The following is a 22,626-nucleotide window of genomic DNA, read 5'->3' on the forward strand; positions in this document are numbered from 1 at the left end:
TTCTCCATGTGTTGTCCACCTGACACCCCCCACCCCCTGCAAATCTCTTGTGCTGTTTCCAATAAGAAGGAAGATAAATTCTTTTGCACTCCTCTCTCTGTCTTTGGAAACCAGAACACAAACTATCAGCTTGATCTGTCACCTGCCTTTGGGAAATGGTGTATTGTCTGTGTGGGATGTGGCCACAGCAGCCCACCTCAGCCAGCCCATGGCCCTAGCTTGTGAACCTCGACTCCCAGCTTGCACCTTGCTTCTGCTGTATCTCCACCCCTGTTGCAAGGGAATGTACAATGCAGCTCACAAGGCTGTATTAGACCTTATTAAAACATCATTTCCCCTGCCTTGTTCTGAGATTTCTCTGCTTAATCATAGAAAGGCAGCTTGCTCAAATATACATTATTTTTGTTTCAGAAACTCTTGTTGGCTTGTGTGTCTCCCCACCCCATCCCCTAAATTTTGTAACCGTGCTTCACTGAGGCAGGACTTATTAAATATCATAATTTGCTCGTTGGAGAATTATTTGTAAACTTAATTAGTTCTGTCAGTGTTTGAGTTAATTTGCTCCCTGAATTTCAGCCTCCCAGGTCCTGGTTTTCTGGACTCTGTCCTGTGTCTGTTAAAGACTTTGTAAATAGTTTTGAAATGCCAGTTGGTGATATATAGGCCTCCTTAACATTTCTTTGATTTATGTGCAGTGCTGTGGAAAAAGGCAAAGAAAGCAAATTATATGGGGAAAAAATGTTGCCAATCTTCACTTTTTTTTTTACCTTTAGTTTTAAAAAGTACACTTATCAATCATGTCTGATGGATTTTCTTTTTTATAAAGATTGAAAATTTAACTATTTGAAGACTCCTGCAATGCATGTCTGTACTTGCTTAGTCACATAAAGCTGAGATAGGGAGTCCGGATTTCCAAAGCTGTCTCAATTTGTTCCCAAGGGCATCATAGAAACAGCAGATGGTGACTGAAAGGCTAGATGCCTCTTCATGGTGGAAGCATGTCACACCTGTATCTGCACCCCTAGATTCTTGTGGTTAGTTGGGTGTACCTCAAGCGAGCTCATTGAGATTTGTCCAAGAGAAACTCTGTTGCATAGTAAATTCTTATTGCACTTATGTGTGCATGTTTGCACGCGTGCGCACACACACACACACACACACACACACACGGGTACATGTGTGGAGGTCAGAGGACAACTTATGGGAGTCAGCTCTCTTCTTCTACCCACTGTGTGAGTTCCGAGGACCACAGTCTAGTCATCAGCTTGGCATCAGGCACATCAACTGACCGAGCCATCTCCCCAACCTGGTTGTGTATTTCTTGATGGCTTCCAGGGAGATATTGAACCAATCAGTGAGTCCATACATGTGTCCAAAGATTGTTCCGTGATGGATCTCAGGTTTTAGTGTGCCAGAGACCCATGTGTACCCACTGATATTGATGTGAATTCTTGGGTATCTCATAGAAATTACAATCCAGCAAATTTGAGGCAGGGCCTTATAATCTGCATATGGGGTCAGCACCCTGTGGGTGTCCCTGATGCCAATGAAGCAGGCTGGCAAGGGTACCATATGTAGTACACCTACGCCCCACAGCATGGCAAAGCTTGCGAATCTGAATGGGTTTTTTTTAATTTTTATGTTCTAGAAAGGTAGTATTTCGATATACCATATATAACACAAATTTCTCCAGTGGGATCCAGGATAATACCTTATAATCAGATATTGTGCTGTAGAAACGTCTGCCTCTTCACAGTAAGTGAGATAAATTAAGATTCAAATAGATTGACATCAGTTCATGGCAGGTTTTGCTGCCACACGAGTTCTGCGCCTACATTGATGAGAAAGCTTTTGACTTTGAGGACTTTCATGCATTTTCATATTTTGAGAAGGAATCCTGGCTCTGTGCTGGCAGCTTCTTGTCCCATCCTCTGTTCTGGGTGTGAGACAGCAGAAGGCACTGAGTGGGTGAAAGGTGTGTATACAGCTAGAACACTCCCTCAGCAGCAGCAGGGGCTTCTGGGAGAGCAAGTGCAAATCCAATGCAGTTGGCTTCTCTAGAGGTGGAAAAGCAGCCAGTGGGTTGGGACTCCAGGGCCAGCAGGGACAGTTTGCTAGGCTGTGGCAAGCCATGGTTCCATCTTCCAAGCGGCCTGGCTGCAGATGCCTCTCCTGCTGCTTCCCTCATGATAAACCCTTACTAACTGGGCGTCCTGAGAGTGACTGCTCCTTGTAACAGACCTAACTAAGTAACAGGGACATTAGAACTGGTCCCCACCCTGTGCCCGACCTTCTCTAGGACCTCTAGGAAGAGGGATGGGAGGGAGGAATAAGAACAGGAAGTGGGGGGAGAAGAGAAGGAGAAGAAAAGGCAGGCGGGAGAGAAATGTGTCAGGGCTGTCCTCTGCCCCAGGCTAGCTGTTCTGCTTTCTGGTCTAGCTGTATTTGGCTTTCTCAAGGCCAGAACTCATCCATGTCCTCTTAATCTTTGTTCAAAGCAGGCTTTCCAGTCGTTGTTCCGGGCGCCTTGTTTGTGGTGCCCCATCAACTTCAGCCCACTAGTAGCAACCACACATTACAGATTTCAGGTATATACTTGCTTCCAGCCTCTTCGATTAGCTTTCTCTGTGTTCACCACTCACCAGCTCTGAGGACTCAAGGCCAGGTTTCTTGTGGAGCAGCTGAGCAGTATTGAGAAGCAGCACTATCCTGACAAGAGAAGAGGCTTTGGGGGGTTGGCAGGTGGACTGATGAACCCACACTCATAGGGCACAGGGTTAGAGGGCCTTTGGCATGTACCTGGACAGAGACTGCACACCCACACAGTCTGAGAATTAAAACTTTTCTCTGCCCGAATCACATTGGTCAGTAGGACATTCACTCTGATAATGTTACTTGTTTTGAACCAAAAACATTTCTACTGGGTGACTCTCTGCTTCCAAGGGTGAAAAAAATCACAGCCCTATATTTGTGTGTGGGAAGTTCTGGCATCTAGGCTGACCGCTGTCTGCCTCTTGTTCTTTCTGTGGAGACAGCAATGATCCTGGTCCACCACTTCGTGCTGCAGTACCCACTTGCCTAGCATGCACAGGGCCCTGAGTTCAGTCCCTAGCACCACCAAACCAAACCAAATCAGATCAAACCAAAATTGAAGTCAGTGAAATCCTTCAACAGCCCCACAAAGAAAGAGTGGCCCTGTAGGAGGGAGGAGGTGTGGAAGGAGACTCTGGTCTTGTCTCACAGAGATCTTTGTGATCTTCTCTTGGTGGCTTAACACATCACGGTTGAGCTAACAAGCCAGGCACTTAGGTTGAGTGCAGATTAAAGGGAACAGTCTCGACAGTCTATTAGAAGGCGCTTCCCAACTGATGCTCTGATGCCTTCCATTTACTGTGCTCCAGGGCTTCTGAGGCCCCACAGTCATTCTTCTTGTTAGTGAGAGGTTTGCTCGAGATGGGCCAGGAGGCGTCTCTGCCTGCCACACTATCTTTCTTCACTGTGTGAGGAGAATTTGAAGTTGGATTTCTTCTCAGTGCAGTGGGCAGCTGCATCTTCCCCTTTCTTTCACTCTCCCAGTTTGTTATCCTGTGTGGATAGGGTGACAGTACTTGATTAAAAAGTCATCAGCTAGCTAGCAGGATGAGGCATTTCTGAGGCCTTCTCCAAACCTTGGACAGCTTTGGTCTATTTTTCTATGCAGAGTGATAAGTTCTGTGCTTGATGCTAAGAATGGAGCCCCCTCTGCAGACTTGGAGAGCAGCTCTGGTCTCTATCTGTTTGCAGAGTGCCAGGCTTGACACTGTCCACATCACAAGCTTCATTCTTAGATGTCCTTGGCTTTCTTTGTCTATCACTACCATTCTCCACAGAAAAGTGAAATAAGATCCACCCACTCCCCCATCCACCTTAGGGAGCAGTTCAGTTGAAATAAAGACAATTCTTGGTCCCTCCAGATGAACATTGCTGTTCACAGTGGGCTGATAAGATAATACAGGCTCTGAAGAGAGAAGAAACTCAGGATCCTTTGTATGGAGCTAGCCATATGACTGTAGGGCTCTGTCTCCTGCCCATGAGGCCATACTGCCAAGCTCTGCCTTTGTTGTTCCATGATAGTGTGGAGGAGCATACCTGCTGCCTTGAACCACTGCCTCCTCTTCAGTGTGTTTATAAAAAGATAAAGAAAAGAGATGCTCCAGGTTTTGGCACCAATGTTAGGAAAAAGATAAAGAGTAGAGGGGCATGTTCTATGGAGGTGTGGTGAGGTATTCGGGCAAGAGGGGTACCTCTGGTGGAACCATGTTGGGTATCCCTTCTCCCTGAGGGACCAGCCATGTGATGGTATAGTATTGGTATAGAATAGAGTTTATTCAGGGCATGGGGAGAGTTAAGAGGGTAGTAGGGGCAGAGAGAGAGAGAGAGAGAGAGAGAGAGAGAGAGAGAGAGAGAGAGAGAGAGAGAGAGAGAAGGGGAGGGGAAGGGAAGGGAAGGGAGGGGAAAAAGAGGAGAGGAGTAGAGTAGAGAAGTAGAGGCTGGCCATGAGCACATGGAGAGAGGAGGAGGAAGGGAATGGGGAGAGGAGGGACAAAGGAGTTAAGAGCAAGAGAAGAGAGAACAAGAGAGTTAGGAGGGGGCAAGTAGCCCCTTTTATAGTGCCAAGTAATTGTGGGGCACAGCATACCTGGCTGTTGCCAGGTTACTGGGGCGGAGTATGGAAGAATCCTGCCATTCTTGACCTCAGGCACTAGACTCAGGACTCCTTTACCTTGAAGAGATGAAACAGCTCATCAAAGGATCAATAAAATGGTGTTTTCTAAATGTCTTCCTCCAGTTTCCTGCTTTTGGAGGTCTTGCTGGCTTCCAGACTAAGGGGCCATCAGCTCTCCACTCCTGCCCTCTGCCTCTTCTGGTCTTTGCAAGTCAATGACTATGTGACTCCCTCCTTTTGCCATCTTTGTCCTCCAGCCCCCATATGCTGTGGTTGAATCTGGGGCATCATGCATGGTAAGCACATGCTGTAACACTGAGCTGCAACCCAGCCCATGTGTTTTCTCTCCACTGCCCTGCCCTCCCCACATCTTCCTCTGGTTAACAGGCACTGGCAGAAGGCAGGTCAGGTCCCAGCCTGGCAGGCATTTGCCCCTAGGAGACTACTGGTCAGTGGGGAAAGGGAAAGCAGGGACACTGCATGTCATGGCGTTGAATTGGCACTTACCCCAGAGGGGGCAGTTCATGACCTGGAAGGAAGAGGAGTTTAATATTTCCTTGGTGATATTTAAATGCAGCAGCGGCAGCAACCACAGCATCAGCAGCTGTATGGCACGTGTTTTTCTCTCTGAAGGAGCCATCCCTTCTCTGACTACCTGTAAAAGAAATTTATAATGATTTAATCACATTCTTATCTTCATTAGATTGACAATCTCTTAGAGATCCTGTGTCCTAGTTTACAGACCTTGTCAGAAAGCCAGTGCTGAGGCATTTAGTGTCTGGGACTGGGGTTCCCATTTTATTCATTTTTTCCGTTGCATAGCCTCCTTTCTCTCTTCCCTATGCCTCAACCATGAATGTTATAGTTACCTGTCAGCTCACATTGGGGTACTTGTCAAGGCTAACCCAAGCCTGGGGTTCACAAGGACACTGCTGCCCCTCTCCTGCTAACTTTAATTGGAGACTTTGAGGGCAGTGAAATAGTTATATCACAGGACCACTTAAATTCGCAGACATGGATTTCTGCAGTAGAAAGCCAGACTCAAGATTGTGTTTCCATAGAAGAATTTTTATAATTTTTTATTTGTATGTGAGCATGTGTAGTGATATTTTTGAGAACTCTGGAATTTTGATTTTTTAAAACACAGAAATATAAGAATATGTATTTGTTTTAATCCCATGTGTGGGGACATGGGGCTGCTTTGAACTGACCACAGCAGCTGACTATGATTTGCCTCGTGCACTAGCAGAGGCATGCTTTTGCCAGCTGCAGATAGTGTCTGAGATTGTGTGACATTTGGAATTCCAGGAAGTTTTCAGAGGGTACATAAATTCGAGGGCCCTAAGAGGTGAGGTTGGTCATCTAGGGGGGTTGGTTGTAGTTTGTTGATAGCAGTGCTCAAAGAAGAAACAAAAGGGAAAAAACTTGATTCAGGGATTTTCCTAATTCCTCTCTTCCCTCTATCCTTGTTGCCCTCCTATCTCGTGTTAGGGGGTGAAACTGAGAGGATAAAGGTTGGGAAAAGTAGTAAAGGGCTACACGTGCTTGTGTGTGTGGAGCATGCCAGTCGAGGTCAGAGGACAGGTTGCAGTGCTCCTTCTTTCACCATGTGGGGTTCAGTGATTGAACTCAGACCGTCGGTCTTGGTGGCAGGCACCGTTACTTTGCCAACTGTCTTGTTAGCCAGGGAAGGCTTTGTAGTAGGTGAGGTGCACTTTGTGCCTTACTGGGTGCAGGAGTGTCAGGGTAAACAGGTAGTGTAAGCATAGTTGCTGCTGAAAGCATGAGGGACTTCTGGCTCCAAGAGGATGATGGGCACGCAGGCCCCCCATGCTGCCCCTGAGAGGATGATGGCCATACAGCCTACCATGCTTCTCTTAGGAGGGCACCATTCAGCTCTGCCATTGCCCTTCAGGTGTATGTGTTATCTAGGTACTACACTGTAGTGCTGCTTCCATCCTTTTTGTACTTTAAGGCTGCATCTTAAGTAGTGGTATCACATTGTAGTTCAGGCTGTTCACATAACTGTAACACAGTGAATAGCCTGGACAACAAATGCTTCTTACAGTGAGGTTGCAACGTCCAAAATCAAGATCCCTGCAGATTGAGTGCCAGTGAGGATGGTCTCCCATGTGCCGTTGGCCACTCTCTTGATGTATTCTCATTCAAGTAATAGTCCCTTCATAGGTTGACCTCATCAAATGTCATTACTTCTGAGTACTGAAGTGGGCCTTCAGTAGACTTATAGTGACAGAATCACCAGCCTATTAGCCATGCAGCTCTTTGTGACCCTTGTGTGGCACCTGAGTGAAAGCCTGGTATGACATTCTGTGACTCTTGGGAGATAGCAAAGCATCTTGTCTTACCTCCCCTTACCCATTTTTTTAAATTTAGAGGTCGGTTCATCTCCCTTTTTGTGCCTGCCCATCTTTCTAGGTGACATCCCTGTGATAGCTCTACCTTCAGCTTTAGCTGTGTTAAGTGTGTTTTGTTCCTGAATGTTGAGCTTTCTCCCCTTGCTGATTGGCATTTTGAAGTGCGATTGTATGCATACAGTTGTGGGTAAACAGGAGCAGGTGGGGGAATGGCCTACTAATAAAGGCATGAACTCCAGGAAGCACCAGTAGAGCAGGCCCATGCATTAATTTGTCAGAAAGAAATCCGAATGACAGTTAGCACATCAACACAATGCCACAGTTGAGCAGGAAGCACAGCCCTGCTGCAGGGCTTTGCTTTCAGAGTAATTGAAGGGCCTGAGTCCCAGCTGCCTTGTGGAGAACAAATAGGCAAGTAAATTGGAGGCCTCCTTCTTATGGTTTATTGATGCTGTTTTGACCAAGTAAAAAGATTATTTACCTATAAAAGCTCAACTCAATGGTTTAAAAAAAAATAATGGGCTGTTTGAAAGGAGTTCTACGAGATAAAAGGGCGACCAACGCTAATGCCATCATCTGATATTTAGATTGAAACCCAAGCAGAACAATTAGATTTATGGTATTTTTCTGTAGTTGTTTTCCTTGGCGCAGACAATGCCAGGCAGGCTTCCCTAGTCTCTGCCCAGAGTTGGGCTCAGAAGGAGCTTTGCTTCGCAGTGATGCTGTGCTGTCTCATTAGCAGGAAGCTAAGCTACTGCAGTAATGAGGGCCAAAGGTCTTTGCAGCTCAAAGATGTGATGAAGTATTCCTGGTTTTTAGTTCCAGTTGGAATTTAATGGTTTGGGGAAATAGGACTGTATGAAAATCTCAGTTAGCTTTGTCCACCCATGTTGCAGTTATGTGTCCCAGCTGTGCAAGGTGGTAGTTGACTCAGATGTGCAGTGAATTTATAGAGTATGTGCTTAGATTGAGGCTCTGGTTTTGCTGTGTTCTCTGCTACCTTGGAAAGATCTATCTATCCATCCATCCATCCATCTATCTGTTGGTGCATCTTTGGGCTGGTGATGTACGAGGAAGTACAGCACGGACTCCTTTGCTTTCTCATTAAAAGTCCCAATGTCTTCAGTAAAAACAATATGTGGTCTATAGATTAGTAACAGTGTCAGTCCATGCCAGGACATAGTCATCTCACTAAGTGGCCCATCTGCTTGTCTACTGACAGATGCACCAGCAGCCCCTGTGTGTAGTGAGTTGTCATGAACATTAGCAGTATGTAGTAACCAACAGCATATACATGGTAGTCCTCAAGAGACGTTTCCTGAATCCAAATCCCAGGATAACAGTTATGTGCTTGGAGAGGGGACTGTGGGGAACCCTTCCCTTCTGTCTCTTCCTCTTATTCCTCAGGACCTTTTGTAGATGAATCCCCACTTCAGTCCAAGGGATGGACTTCCTGTTTAAGGATTGGGTGAATCCTTGAGAAGGACTAACAGACAGCAGTGACTAGGCAGTGAAAGGAAAAGATGACGGGGCACCAATGAAAGGAAACGTCACTGAAAGGAAAAGTCACGGGGCACCAATGTTGTGAAAAGATGACGTCCCGGATTTCGGCACCAATGTTAGGGGAAGGATGAAGAGAGTGGGGGGCATATGGCCCATGGAGGTGCAGCGAGGCCTCGGGGCAAGGGAGATGCCTCTGGGGGGGTGCCATGTTGGGAATCCCTTCCCCCTGAGGGACCAGCCAACAGTATAGTACAGAATAGAGTTTATTCAGGTCATGGGAGAGTTAAGAGGGTAGTAGAGGCAGAGGGGGGGGGGAGTAGAGGAGTAGAGGAGTAGAGGCCAGCCATGAGCACGTGGAGGGGGGGAAAGGAAGGGGAACAAAAAGGGTAGGGGTGGGAGAGCAAGGCTGCAAGAGGCCTCAAGAGGCAAGAACAAGAGAGAGAAGAGGGGGCAAGCAGCCTCTTTTGTAGCGTTAAGTCACTGGGGAGGAGCATACCTGGCTACTGCCAGGTAATTGAGGGGTGGGGTTTACAGAATCCCAACAGACAGGTCTTTAGGTTGAGAGCTGAAAGAATAGTCCTGGGAGAAGGTGGAAGGCTGAAATTAACACACAGTGGAGTCCTATCTGGAGCACCCTCAACCCAGAGAACAGCAGGCTGCTGTCTGTAGGGCTGGTGGCTCCATGATAAATGAAGACCCCAAGTGTAGTAGAAGCTCTGAAAGCCACAGTTGTAAGATGTGAAAGGTACCAGGCCCGGCTGTTGGCATTTCTCCTCTCCTCATGTTCCTTCTTGTTAGTGAAGGGATGATCCTGCATGGAAACATCACATTAGAGCTGTTGTAAGTGACTTTTCTGAGATGAAGCTGTTTCCATGCCACAGACATTTGGTAGGTAGTATGTTTATTGAAATATATTTTATAGAAAACATTACAGAACCTATAACTGAAAATTTATGACAGAGTTTTGTGGCATACTATGTTCCTAATATTGTGTATGGATTTGCTCTGAACCCCCTTCTGTTTCAGAACCATTGGCTGGGTGGACATTTTCCAAGAGTCTTTTTAGATCTAAACAGTGTTCCATTGGAATGGAGTGTTTGGTGCTTAAATAATGTATAAATCCAGTTGGACAGGAGCTGCCTGTCAGTTTTATTAACTTTGACCTTTCCGCCCATTATAAAGGTGGTTCAGTTAATATTTAATGGTCCCTTATAGATCTTGACAGTTGGAGCCATGTTCCTGGAAACCAGGATCTTATATATGATTAACAAATGTCACTTAATCATTATGAGTCAGCTTGCAAGGGCAGGTTCTGTTCTTGAACAAGGAAAGTGTTCCACCTACATGTGCTTGTGGAGCTGCACTGCATGCTGAGATCCTCCAGGATGGGGAGACTTCGCAGGACCCTACAAAAGACAGACAGCGGTCAGCATGCATCTCTTGCTGTCTTGCCTTTGTTTGTTTGAGCAAACGATCCAAATGATGCCAGGTGGACAGGCCCCCTTGCCGCTCTGCATAGTTAGCAGGACTCTGCCCTGAAAAGAGTCAGCAGGACTGGATCGGCTGAGCTTGCATGGACAAAGAAGATGGAGAGCCAAAAGCAGAGAGGGTTCCTTGGGCCAAGATGGACCCTGCCAAGCTGTCTCTCCCTTCATTCCAGAAAGGCTCTTGCTTATTGCTCTCACTGCACATTCTGGTGGGGAAGATCGAAACCCAAGCAGCTGACATTTTGAAACATTGTCTTTCAAACTTGTGCTGTCCCTTGCTTCCATTGATTTCCCATTTAAGGAATCTGAGGGAGAAAACCGAATCTGAGCAAAATTCATTGGTCTAAGATGAGTTGTTGAAGCCACATTATGCCCTTCTCCACCTGTGATGAGCCCCTGTTTTATTATGAAGACCATCTGTTTTTGTACTGTATGGGGTGGCCATAGGCTCCCCAACAGATAGATCCACCAGGTAAATCAAGTATGAATGCTCTAAATACAGCCACTTCTGCCTCACTGGGTCACAGGGGTAGCTAGCTTCTCTTTTATAGCCACTTGCAAGGAACAGATCATTTTAACCGGCTTTGTTTTTTCTCTGTGTGCAGCCCAAATGGCCTCAGGTGAGGTCATTTGTTTTTCAGAGCTTTATTGCCCTTCGCATCTAGGCCCAGCCCCTTTATATATGGTGGCCACCATTTCATTACCAAAAGCTGAAATGCAGCTGACTCAGCAACACAAATCCATGCCTTGGAAAAGCAATTGGGAAGAAATTGATTCAGAATGAGTTACTATTTGTATGTTTAGTTAATTCTAAATATATATCCTAAAGACTTTGCTTCATTTGAGAGGAGGGGGAGGAAGCGTATCAGTTGTTAGAAATGGTCTTGGTCCAAATTTTTAGCTTAGCATCTGCACATCTGATTGTTTTGTTTATGTCTGTTCAGGACTGGGGTACCTGTCAAGGCTAATTTTATTGTAGAGAGATTGATGGCAGTTCTTAGGATCTAGACTACAAAAGCAGAAGAAGGTTACTGTCACATGTCACAGAGCTGTGCTTCTTTTGGCAGTGTGTGAGACTGGGGAAATATGTTTTCTCTCCAGATGTTGGGATGCCAGAAGTTGGGGGTCTGTCTAGGGAGCCAGGAAGCTTTCTGCAGTGTTGGCAGATTTTTGTCTTGAGTAAAGATTTAGTCACACAGATCTGTTCCTTTGTCTAAACCAGTGGTTCTCACCCTTCCTAATGCTGTAACTCTTTAATACAGTTCCTCATGCTGTGGTAACTCCAACAATAAAATCATTTTTGTTACTACTATAACTATAATTTTGCTACTGTCATGAATCACAATATAAATATCTGTGTTTTCAGACTGTCTTATGTGAATCCTGTGAACTTATGTGACTCGTTTTACCCGCCAAAAGGGTTGTGGCCCCCAGGTTGGGAACCACTAGTCTAAACCCATCAAATGGTACATTTAAAATGCATGTATTCCACTTAACACAAACTAAAAGTATGGTAGGTTTCTATGCAACACTGTCTGAGTTAGAACTAGGAAGTGCCATTTCTCAAAATACTATAGGGAGTAAAATGATCTGTGTTAAGTCGTCTCCAAGCTCAGCAGTTTGTCCAGGAATAAAGCAAAGGGCTCTGCCCCCAGACTCATATCATACATGCAGCTTCCTCTCTGCTGCACAGTTCCGTGGCATGTGAGTGGAAATGAAATTACTGTAGTCATTCCATCCAAAGCCTGAGTCCGTCTGTGCAGGGTGCTCTCAGTTCTGAGCTGGCTCTTATGCTGACACTTGTACCATCACTGGTAGAAATGAAGTCCAGAAAAAGGTGTGCCTGAGCCCCTGTGACCAGCCAAGCCAAGGTCCTGGATCAGTCTTCCCAGAACATACTCTGTGCCTGGAGAAAACTGTCCAGATCTTATTAGCAACAGGCCACAGACTTTCAGACCACCCCTTGGAACACCTGGGTGACTTTCCACAGCCACACTCCCCAGTTCTGCTAGTATTCAGACATGCGCAGTGCTCCGCAGCCCTTCTCTAAGTGTCTCTTGGTTCACAGTGTATTCTGCTGTTTCTAAAACAATGCAGTGATGCTGTGAGGCCCTTTGCTATTTTAACCACTTTCAACTGTATTCAGTTTTCGTTGGCGTGTTATTGCCACAATGAACAACTTTGCTTCTGCTTCTCTTCATCTAATTACAAATTTCTTGCAGCAGAATGTTAGCAAAATATGTATGGTGACAGAATGGCTTGGGGTTGATAATGTAAGGCCTGTTGACCTGAGCTCATGGAATGTTCTCTCTTGACTCTGCAGCTGCAGTACCATGCAGGTCTAGCGTCTGGCCTTTTGAATCAACAGTCCTTGAAGCGCTCTGCAAATCAGATGGGAGTATCTGCCAAGCGGAGACCGAAGGCCCAGCCCACCACCCTGGTTCTACCACCTCAGTGAGTGAAGGGTTTGCACATAGCTTTCCTCGTGGGTGAATAGTGCTTTGTTCTCTTTTGGAATTAGTGGGAAGGTTTTGATTTTTTTTTTTTTTTCCAAATAGTGTCTTTAAAAGAACTCTCATCAAGACCAGAACGTGTGACTTACCTAAGGTTTTCTGGGTCAGCTTTGACATAGTGTGTGGAGTTTAGGTACCTCCTATCTTATCATTTCCTCAGACCAGCTCTGAAGCTGGCAGAACACCAGTAGAGCTGACCTGTGTGCGTTCTGGTAAGCACAAGCCTAGAGGACATGCTTAAGCTGGCATAGAGTTAGGGCTGGCTGCTCCCTTCACCCAGTAACCCATGTGCTCCTGTTTTTATCCCTAAGCGGGATAACAGGCAAAGCAAACCACAGTCCTTTTCCTTTCTGTGCACATCCCACCAGCTCCAGACCCCTAGGAGAGTCCTCAGGCTCTGAGTTGGCATCCAAGCTGCCTTCAACCCTATGCTGAGTATTGTTCGAATTTCTTCAAATAGTTAACTTCCGTGTGGTATGGTAGCATGTGCCTGTGAGACCCAGCATGTGAGAAGCTGAAGCAGGGGTTAAATATAATAAGATTCTATCTCAAAACAAAACCACAAAAAGCCAAGAACAAAAAGGCAGTTTTGCCAGCTCCTAAACTTCATTTAAATAAAATCGTATGCTGTCATTTGTGTTAGTTGTGTGTACCTGTGTGTGTGTACGTACACAAGTGTATGTATGTACTGGGGATTGAACCCAAAACCTTTTGTCTGCTAAGAATGTGTTTTTCCACTGAGCTATTTCCCTAGATCAGCATAAAAATAGGAGGCGTGGATATGTTGTTTTCCAACTCCATTTAATATTTGTTGCATCGATTGGTTCAGTTACTCCTGGCAAGCTGTGTGCTGAGAGGTCTTGCTGGTAGGTTCTCTCCCAGTGTGCACATTCCTCAGAAGGATCATACTTCCAGAGACTCTGTGTTGCTTCAGCCTTTCCCCACCTGCCATTCTCTTTACTGCCCTCCCCTTTGCCCCTGTCCTCAGCTCAGAGCTGCATCTTTACATGGAAGGCTTGAAGAATCATTTACATCTAAGACATGCATGCTCACCTTCACTCAGGAGCTTATTGATTTTGTCTGGTTAGCAAATACTTATTGTGCCTACTATGTGCCAGGCAACGTTCCATGTCTTGAGGCTGTAATTACAAGCAAGATGGCTGCCAATATCATAGTTTCCAGTTATAATTAAAGCTGAGAAAAGAGTAAACAGGAATAGAGCATGCTTAAACAGAGCGGTCAAACAAGGACCCACTATCTGTGGCTTAAGGCAGAGACTTGAGGAAAGAAGGTCCCAGCAGCACTCTGCAGCAGTCGGCACCTGTCCACAGCTGTCTCCATGTTCTGCGGACCCTCTCATAGCCTGCATCAGCCAGACAGGATGAGCACAAGCAAGTAGCACCCTCCCGGGTGTTATTGCATGCTGCATGCATATACACGGGCTGTGCTCTTTGAAAAGAAGCTGAGAAGCAGAAAGCTTCTCAAGGAGTGTTACTCTGCTGTTGCATCGTGTTGACTCGGTGACTCTGCACATCTCAGTATGCAGCTCCCCGAAGTCTGACGGGCCTTGTAATCTGTCATTTTCCCTGCATGGATTGTCTACTGAGGCAAGATGTTTGGCAAGAAGTGAAAGACTTTGTAATGGTCCCATAAGACCGAAGCCAAAAAGTGTTTGTTGCTAGCTCTCTCCTGACAAAAGTCAGTTCTTGGTCCATCTGTTCACCATTTGTTAATTTGCATTGGCTTGAAACCTGTTTACAGGTGACATGCTATTATGAGGACACTTAGAAGCTATTTTAAGCACCGAGGCAATCAACAGACACTGTTCGATGCCAAAGGAAAGGAGAGAGAGGAGTGTTCACAACTGTCATTGTACATTTATAATAGATCACTCAAAATACTTGGTTTCAAAGTGAGAAGTTGTTACAGCAGCCCAAGAATACAACAGTGGAATGATTTCCCATCCGATGGAACCATTTTCTGCAGAGATCGAAGGCTCCTCTTTCACATCTTTGAGCTCTAGGGCTCTCAGCTTCCTGGAATCCCTTCATAGAATTTCTGCCTTATAGACAGGATCTATATCCAGACTTCCACACAACCGTTCACTGTGTTTGATGTTGGCTAGGAATAGGACACAGCATAGCTGGTGGCCTACTGGAATCATGAATATTTTAAAGAAATTAAACAACAACAACAAAACAACCCACCAGTAATAGATGTGTCATATAGATGTAAAGAACAACAAAAGGTAACAAATACATGACACCATCCCAAGGAACCCCTTTTTAAGGTTTGGTGGATTTTTTTCCAGTACACACACACACACACACACACACACACACACACACACACACACATGGAGGGGGAGATCATTTTTATAAGCAAAAATGGATTCCAAAAAGGATCAAATTGAGATCTTCTCCTCGTTTCTGTACTAATGTATTATGCAAGCAGCATGATGCTGTCTCTGAAGTATTTAAACTTGTGCATGTCAACAGTGTAATAGTCATGCCATCCTCCAAAGAGTCCCAATCACAGCACTTTAAACACCATAGGTTCACTAAGAAAATCCCTGAGCTCCTATGAAGCATCCAGGTTAGCAAGGTTGTTGTAGTTAACTGTCTCTTACCCCCAACCCACCACTCCCAGATTTAGATAAATTGCTCCTGATCATAATATTATCAATAAGTGGCATTCTCTGTCCTGTCATCCTAGGTCAGGGTTCTGAGAGTGGCTTGCCTGGGCAGGTCTGACTCAGTCTCTTAGATTGTTCTACTGAGACATTAGCTAGGGCCATAGTTATCAAGGGCTCAACTCAGATCAGGTCACCAAGGCCACACAGTGACCCCAGCTGAGCTCTCTGACTATGGCTCTGTCTGGTGTCTCATCTGAACATTCTGAGAATTGAGCAGCTAGCCAGCCACTGTTGGCTGGTAACAGGAGATGGTGTTTACCACTTCACCAGCTTGAATGTCCTCAGGTATGGCACTTGTTTCTCCAAATGCAGCTAAGTATGAGCCAAGAGGAGGTTGTCCTTTTTTGACTTAGCCTCAGAGTGTCTGTTGTCCACTATTCTTAAGTTCATTAGAGATGAGTCACTGAATGCTAATGGCATTCAACAGGAGGGCACAAATGTCCTTTATGAAAGAGAAAGTGTCAAGGAAAACGTGGGCATGATTGGAAAGACACTGCAGGAGAGGGTAGCTAAGAGCAAGCCCCTGTAAGATACATTTACTTAGGTCCACAAGTGTCCCAATCTGTGCATCAAGCAGGAGCCTCAGGGAGGATTGAGGTGCACTTCTGCTTTCAGGAGACATGAGAAAGAAGAACAAATGAGTCACAGGGCATCATAAGAATGTGTGCAGGTCCTGTGCTAGACAAGACTCACGTTCTGGTCAGGGTGCTATTGTAGAGGGCTATCCTCTGAGCATTGCAGCCAGTACCTTCACCGTCTTGCTGCAAAAGACTCTGAAGACCAGGCTTGTTGGATGTTGACATTTCCTCATAGAAGGGGTGTGGGGTGGCTGACCTCTCACCTGAGCTCCTGCAGGCTCTTCTACACCTCCTGTCCACTTGCATGTAATTCTACCCCGACAGCCTTGCCCTCATGGTATGAGGAGGTGCTAGAGTGAACCAAGTACAGAAGTTATCTGAAGAACGGATCCCTTGATGTTGTATTAAGGAAGTCAGCATCTGGCCTGGAATGAGACTATCCTGTGACGTGGTTGCTTTAGGAACACCTATTAAACTTAGTGGCTCCCCAGGTCGGACTTCTGTGGAACCAGACTTCGATTTTTCTTGGAACTTTTTAAGGAGAGGGTAGGTGTTTATAGAAATGCACCTGAGGAAGAGAGTCCCTTGTCAGGTACTGAGGAAGATCCACTTACAGACCCCATGACGTTTTACCAGGTTTCCCTCCTACTAGCTTGACCAGACTTCTAGAGAAAGTAGCCAGGGGCTTCCCAGGGTTGCTCCCTCTTGCACCCTCTGTACTAGCCCTGCTGAGCTGTGCACCAGCATGAATAGGAATGTGGGACAGTTGTAAGATGTGTTTCTCAGATGCACTGGCTTGAACAGTAGTCACCTATAGACTTGGTTGCTCCTGTGTTCCATAGAATGAGTGAGCGTTGGGATTAAAGACTCACCCCCCACTCCTCCCAACTCCCCACTCCCTCTGACCCGCATCTGAAGAAGCTTGTAAAGAGGTAAAGATGGAGTTTGTTCACAGTATGCTGCTGAGTATCCTCCCTCTAGCTGTCCTAAGTGCTCCTGCTCAGTCATGTTGCTGGCAGAAGGGGTGCTGTTCCATCAAAAGAAGCTGACTCCCTGTTGCTATGGAAACATTGCTGGACCTTTGACCCCCTTCTCCCCCTTATTAGATTGAGGTTGGCTTCTGTCTTATTTGATTGGTCTGTGAGTCATGTTCTGAAAGACCTGTATTTAGTATCCATCAGGTGTAGCTATAGCAGGTTTGGGTATACTTCTCTATTAACATGGAATGCTAGTTTGGATTTGTGTGGTCAGGCTGAAGGGTCCACAGAACTGTGGCCTCAATAGCTAATAATGAGCTGGCTTTCCTAGCCCAGAGATTAAAGAGCTCTTTCTGCTCCAACCCAGCGTGCCTCAATCTCATTTAGGTTTGAGGGAAACTAGTTTCTCTGAAAGGTTCTTTTTGAAAATACTACCACTATGCAATGCAGGCAGGGCTAGCAGCATCTTTTCACCACATTTTCTTGTTTGAAAAGATCTGGCTATGGAATCAGAGTGCCATTCCTTTAGGGCCTTCTTTGAGAGGAACAAGCCATTCCCTGTTGGTCGTCCCTTTCCGTATGTCAGGGCTTCCTTTCCTCCCTCACTTGTCCCTCTCAGTAAACAAAGCATAGTGGTTCAAAACCATCTCCCGTAGGAACCCTGTCTCTGAGCCTCCTTTCCTTGACAGCTCCCACATCACCCAGCTCCGCTTTGCAGTCAAGCTCTCAGAGTTCATGCCCTGTCTCCTCTTTTCTCTGCAACCTGTGTGTGGTCTCTGCTGTTTGTCTCTAGAACTGCACACAGTGGAGTGCAGACTGTGTTGTTCGTCCTCCATTTACTCAACATGGAGCTTTTGAGATTCACTCTCATTGTGTGTATCAGTATCTTGTCCTGTTCTGATGCTGGTTTTTGTTGTTGTTGCTGTGGGGTTTTTTTTGTTTTTTGTTTTGACATCCTTTGAACCACCTAGTGACCCTTCCTCAACGCGTGTCTGAGACCTTCACAGGAACTATCTTCACACCACGCATGTCTGAGTCATAGCATCACTGTGACAAACATGTGACATGCAGTTGCTGGAAAGAAGAGCCATCAACTCAGAGCAGGGAGCGAATGGCACCACACTCACCTGCACTCAAACATCTGTGCCATTGATTTGCTTTGGGACTAGAGTCAAATGAGGTGAGTCTCCTGATAACACTTGGCATGCCTGGCTCCCAAGATCACCCACTCACAGTTCCACATGGCTGCTTTGTTCTCAGAAGGCTCACATTGCCTTTTGTTTAGTGTAGAAACACCAGGGAGTAAAGCAGTGCTGTCATGTGTCCTGAGTGGGAATGAGGGGTGGGCGAGAGCTGTTCCTGTCACCGGTGTGTCTCTAACCAGCAAGGCGGTGCTTGTGTAGGAGGCTATCCTGTGGCTCTCTGCCTCTTGCCACTCTTCTGTTGATTTTAAGACCTTTTTAAGAAGGAGGACTTGTTTTATTTTCCATCTTTTCCCCATCAGCAGCTGTGAAGTCCAAATATTTGCAGCACTACTATAAAGTTGTGTCCATGGTGACCCTGTACATCCTTGTGGTAGTGTCCTGGATTTTTTGTTTTTCACTCTTGAGACTATTTTGTTGAGGGCAGTATATGGTTATTTGGTGATTAATTTATATTAAATTCACTGGCCTTGATGGTGACAGGGGCTTGAATAGGATCCTTCCTTTCTTTTATCAGAGCTAAGTTCAGTTGACCTGAGTAAAGGCATAGCCAGTAGCCTCTGGCTGTCCCTCTGTCTGAGGCTTTTCACAGCTCACAGCAGCCTCAGCCTATGCTGGGGCTGTGGCAGAGCAAGTGTTTGGCCTGTGCTGATGTCCCACAGAGGAGGGAAGCATGCAGATGAAAGTTTGCCGAGTTTAGGGAAAAGTTGTCAAAACTTAGGTGGAAATTCACTAAGCCCTTCTTTCCCCCATTGGCGAGCATTAAGTAACAATATTCATTAAATACCACAGAGAGGCTGTGTAATAAAGAAATAATCCTAGGCCTAGGTGGCTGTAGTTCTCCAGAAGAGCTGAAATTGAGAATATAATTAAAGATTAAAACATTGTTTGCATTCTAGAACATGGAGAGATTTTTTTCTCTCCATTGCGGGACCATATTAATAAGGAGGAGATCAGTTTCCAATAACTGTTGCTGCTGGGGCTCAGTTATTAACACCCGTTATGCCTGAGCTTCTGACTCAGGACTTCTGCCCTTCTCCTCCAACACTGACTAGCAGTCCCAGCCTTCCTCAGAAACAGTGTGCATGGGCTGAGGAGATGCCCAAAGGGCAAAGGGCCGCTGCACAAACATGGGGAACAGTGTTCAGAGCTCCAGCACCTATGTAAGAAGAACCTACTGTATATCCGTCTGTTTGATCTCCTGAGTGTGCAGTGTGTGTTGAGATAGCCAGGGTTGCCTTTACAGGAATCTCAAACCCTACAGCCCCCTGCTACCCTCTCTTATAGACACAGTAATTTTCAGTTTATTCCTTTCAGCCAGTTTGCATGCAAAGGCAAAGATATTGATAGGAACTCTGCCATAGCCATCTATGTTTATGACTGTGGTAGACAGGCCACCTTAACCCAGGGACAGGCAGGAAACTAGTGCATAGCTGGCATCTGGTCTCCCGAGCTTTTGAGGCCAGTCTAGACACTCAGCCTCCCAGGGGCTAGGGCAAGCCCAGAGCCTTTCTCCACCCAGCCTTGTGCACTGGGCTGTGACAGTCCAGACGTTATTTCACTCCATCTTTGCTGCTGCTTGCATTTGCTAATTTCCCAGTGCTATTGAAATAGACTTGGGAAGCATTTTGAGGCCAAGAGTGTGGAATTGACCACCTTCTGGTTCTATCTCCTCGTTGCTCTTTAGAGTCTCTGTTTGAGGAGAGACAAGCCCATAATCGTTGTTAGGCTTATGTCCTTGTGTTAATGGCAGGTGGAAGAAGAAAGAGACTCTGAGTCTCTGAGATGGAGGAGAGGCGTGATATGGTTCCTGTGCAGAAGAGTACGCTCTCTCACTCCTCATCCAGTAAGGCTTTAAGCCCAGGCTTCTCCATGGCACCCAACACACTCTCTCAGCCACCCAGTTTCTCCACAGAATCCCAAGCACTGATAAATACCTTTCCTGGCTGATTAGGCAGAGAACGCCTTTCTCTGGTCTGTGTCTCTCACTGTTTCTGTGCCTCTATCTGTCTCTGAGTGTGAGTGTGTGTGTGTGTGTGTGGTGGGGGTGTGTGCATGCATGCATGCACGTGCACATGGTTATGAAGAGCAGAGTTTAACCTCTGGTGTCCATCTAATGTCCACCTGGCTTTTGAAGTCTGAGTCTTTTCCTGGTACCTGAGGTGCTCTTTATTCTCTTGGGGTGTCTGACCAGTTGGCATCCTCCTGTGTCTTTCTCCCCAGTAGTGTGATTATAAGTATGAAGCACCATGCCCAGCTTTTTATATAGGTGCTGGGGATTGAACTCAGGTCCTCATGCTTGTGTGGCAATTACCTTAACTATGGAGTCATCTCCTAGCTTCCCAAGAATGCTTAAAAGACATTTTAGGTGTGATCATAGTACCCAGGAACATGGTGAACAGCACCGAGTGTTTAGATGGCCACTAACCAAGGGCCATTTAGACAGACAGAAGGGAATTGTAGGGAAAGGGTGCAGAGGTTGGACTTGGAGCCTTTCACAGATCCCAAAAGCCAACCTTAACACACTGTAGAAGAGCAGGCCCTCGGGGCTGGCAAGCAGGACCCAGTATGTGGAATGTAGTATATTAAGAAGATGAATCAAGTGGCAGGTTGCAGATGAATAAACTAGTCCTTTGTATCTGTTTAAAAGATAATTGGTTCATGTTACTTATCTTTTATCCCCTCTCTTTGTGCAGGAGAAAAGTCTCTGGGAGAAATAAACGAGGAATCCCTCATAAATATTAATGCAAAAATCTGTCCATGGAGAATAAATATAGGGACATTTTGTTTTAAATGCTCTATATCGTTGTGATTCATTAGCATATATGTTGTAAAAGCTGCTTCTCTCCGCTTGAGAGAACTGTGTTCCATTCAGCTAATAGCCACAGACCCAAATCTTAGCTTGTAGAGACTGTAGCACTGGAGATGTGTGGCAGAACTTTGCTCCTGTCTCAGCCAGAGGGTCTGGTTTCTCCATCTCAGAGGCCTGCCTGTCGAAGGAGGCCTGATGTTCCCAACCCCCTTCCCATCTGGCCTCTGTTGGGACCTTTGATCCATTCCCGTGTACTTCTGTGTTCTTTCCACTCAGAGCTGGTGAGGTGTGTGGATGTTCCAGGCCAGGATCATCATGGCACAGAAAGGGCTTGTAAACAGAGGGAGAAAGGAAGCATTCCTTTCAAGGCAAGCACAGCTTGAGGTGCTCACAAACCTCAGGCAGAGTGATGGATGGGGCACATTTACTTTAAATACGCCAGCATCCTGTTGCCAAGCATGTGGTCAGCATATCACTGCTATTGGAGTGGGCCATGAGACCATCTTGTGTATGGTGCTGCTGGGCTGTCATTCTCAGTAGTCTTGCCTGTGTTTGTATATATACCCATGCTCTTATCTGCAGAGTATGTTGACAGACAATGGAAACTGAGTACTGAGTCTCATGAGTCCAAGTGTATTTTGCATATGAACCCATGTGTGATTAAGCCTAATCCATGTTGCCCACAGTGAGTGAGCAGCATGCTTCCTTCCCAGTTTCACAGACAGAAGGCTCTTGTTGCCTCAAATCTTAGGAACCTCAGTGTGTTTTTGTTTTTTTAAATCAAGTTGGAAACTGCCTTTTCACTTGCAGGCACTCTTTCCAGCTTTTCTTTGGCAAATCCAGGCTGCTGGCCTGAGTCAGGTAAGGCTTCTTGTAAATTCTGGGATGCCACATTGTTTATCTGAAGATGTTTCAGACTATGATTGAGTGCTGGAACCTAAAGCAGCAGACAGCAGTGGATGATGGGAGATACTGTATTTGAAACCTTACAATAAAATGTTGTGTGACTCTAGGGGAGTACACAAGACAAGTTACAGGTGGCAAGGGAGACCACCGAGCTATAGTGACAACTCTGTCACATCCTGCCCCATTGACCTCAAAGAAACCTAAAGCTGTTAGTGCCCATGTTGACCAGAGCTGCATGTAGCCCTCAGAGGCAAGCTTTGGTCCCTGTATTTGTCTCAGACTACATGTTACACAGACAGAACTGAGAAGCTCTGACTTCTGTAGGTACTGAATCACAGAGCAGTCTCACAGACTAGGAAACAGTAATAAAGAACCTAGCCGTTAAACCCTGAGTGGGACGTGGCAGCCTGCAGAATCAGTTTAAAATGATATTTCATTGCGCCCTCTAATTGCATTTCTCCTTTACAAGGTGATTTTATCCAGGAAGACAGCTGTCTGCTGTGGCTATTACATCACTGGCCATTATAGGGCAAAGGAATAAAAGAATGGGTGGTTCCCAGAGGCTTTTCAGATAGGCTCTGGTCCCTTTAAAGCATTGCATCAAGTTTGAGTCATAGTAAAGAAAGCTATGGCTTCACTATATGTTGAATTTTGCTTAGTACAAGTCTTCCAAACAGCGGACATGATAAAGTAATTGAAAGTAAAGGGTATTTGTTTAATTCTTTTGCATAACAAAGAGCTGAGCCCTGGATTTTTAGCTTTCACACCATAGGGTTCCCAACTAAAGCTGGGTGTAAGTGAGACTCTTTGAAATCCTTCTGTTGTTCCTGGGCTGGAAAGCAATTTCTGTGATCTCCTGGGGTGCTTCTTTCT

At 45.9% G+C, this 22,626-nt stretch overlaps 1 protein-coding gene across 1 annotated transcript in view; it reads left to right on the top strand.

The window, feature by feature from the left end:
• Positions 1-22,626, top strand: part of MED27 (mediator complex subunit 27) — a 168,223-nt gene that overhangs the window by 47,293 nt on the left and 98,304 nt on the right. The window contains exon 3 of the mRNA XM_080927423.1: positions 12,394-12,524. Within this exon, the coding sequence (XP_080783549.1) occupies positions 12,394-12,524 (131 nt within the window). The remainder of the gene's footprint in view (positions 1-12,393; positions 12,525-22,626) is intronic.

Source organism: Micromys minutus (assembly GCF_963924665.1).
Source record: "Micromys minutus genome assembly, chromosome: 13".
NCBI classification, from domain to species: Eukaryota; Metazoa; Chordata; class Mammalia; order Rodentia; family Muridae; genus Micromys; species Micromys minutus.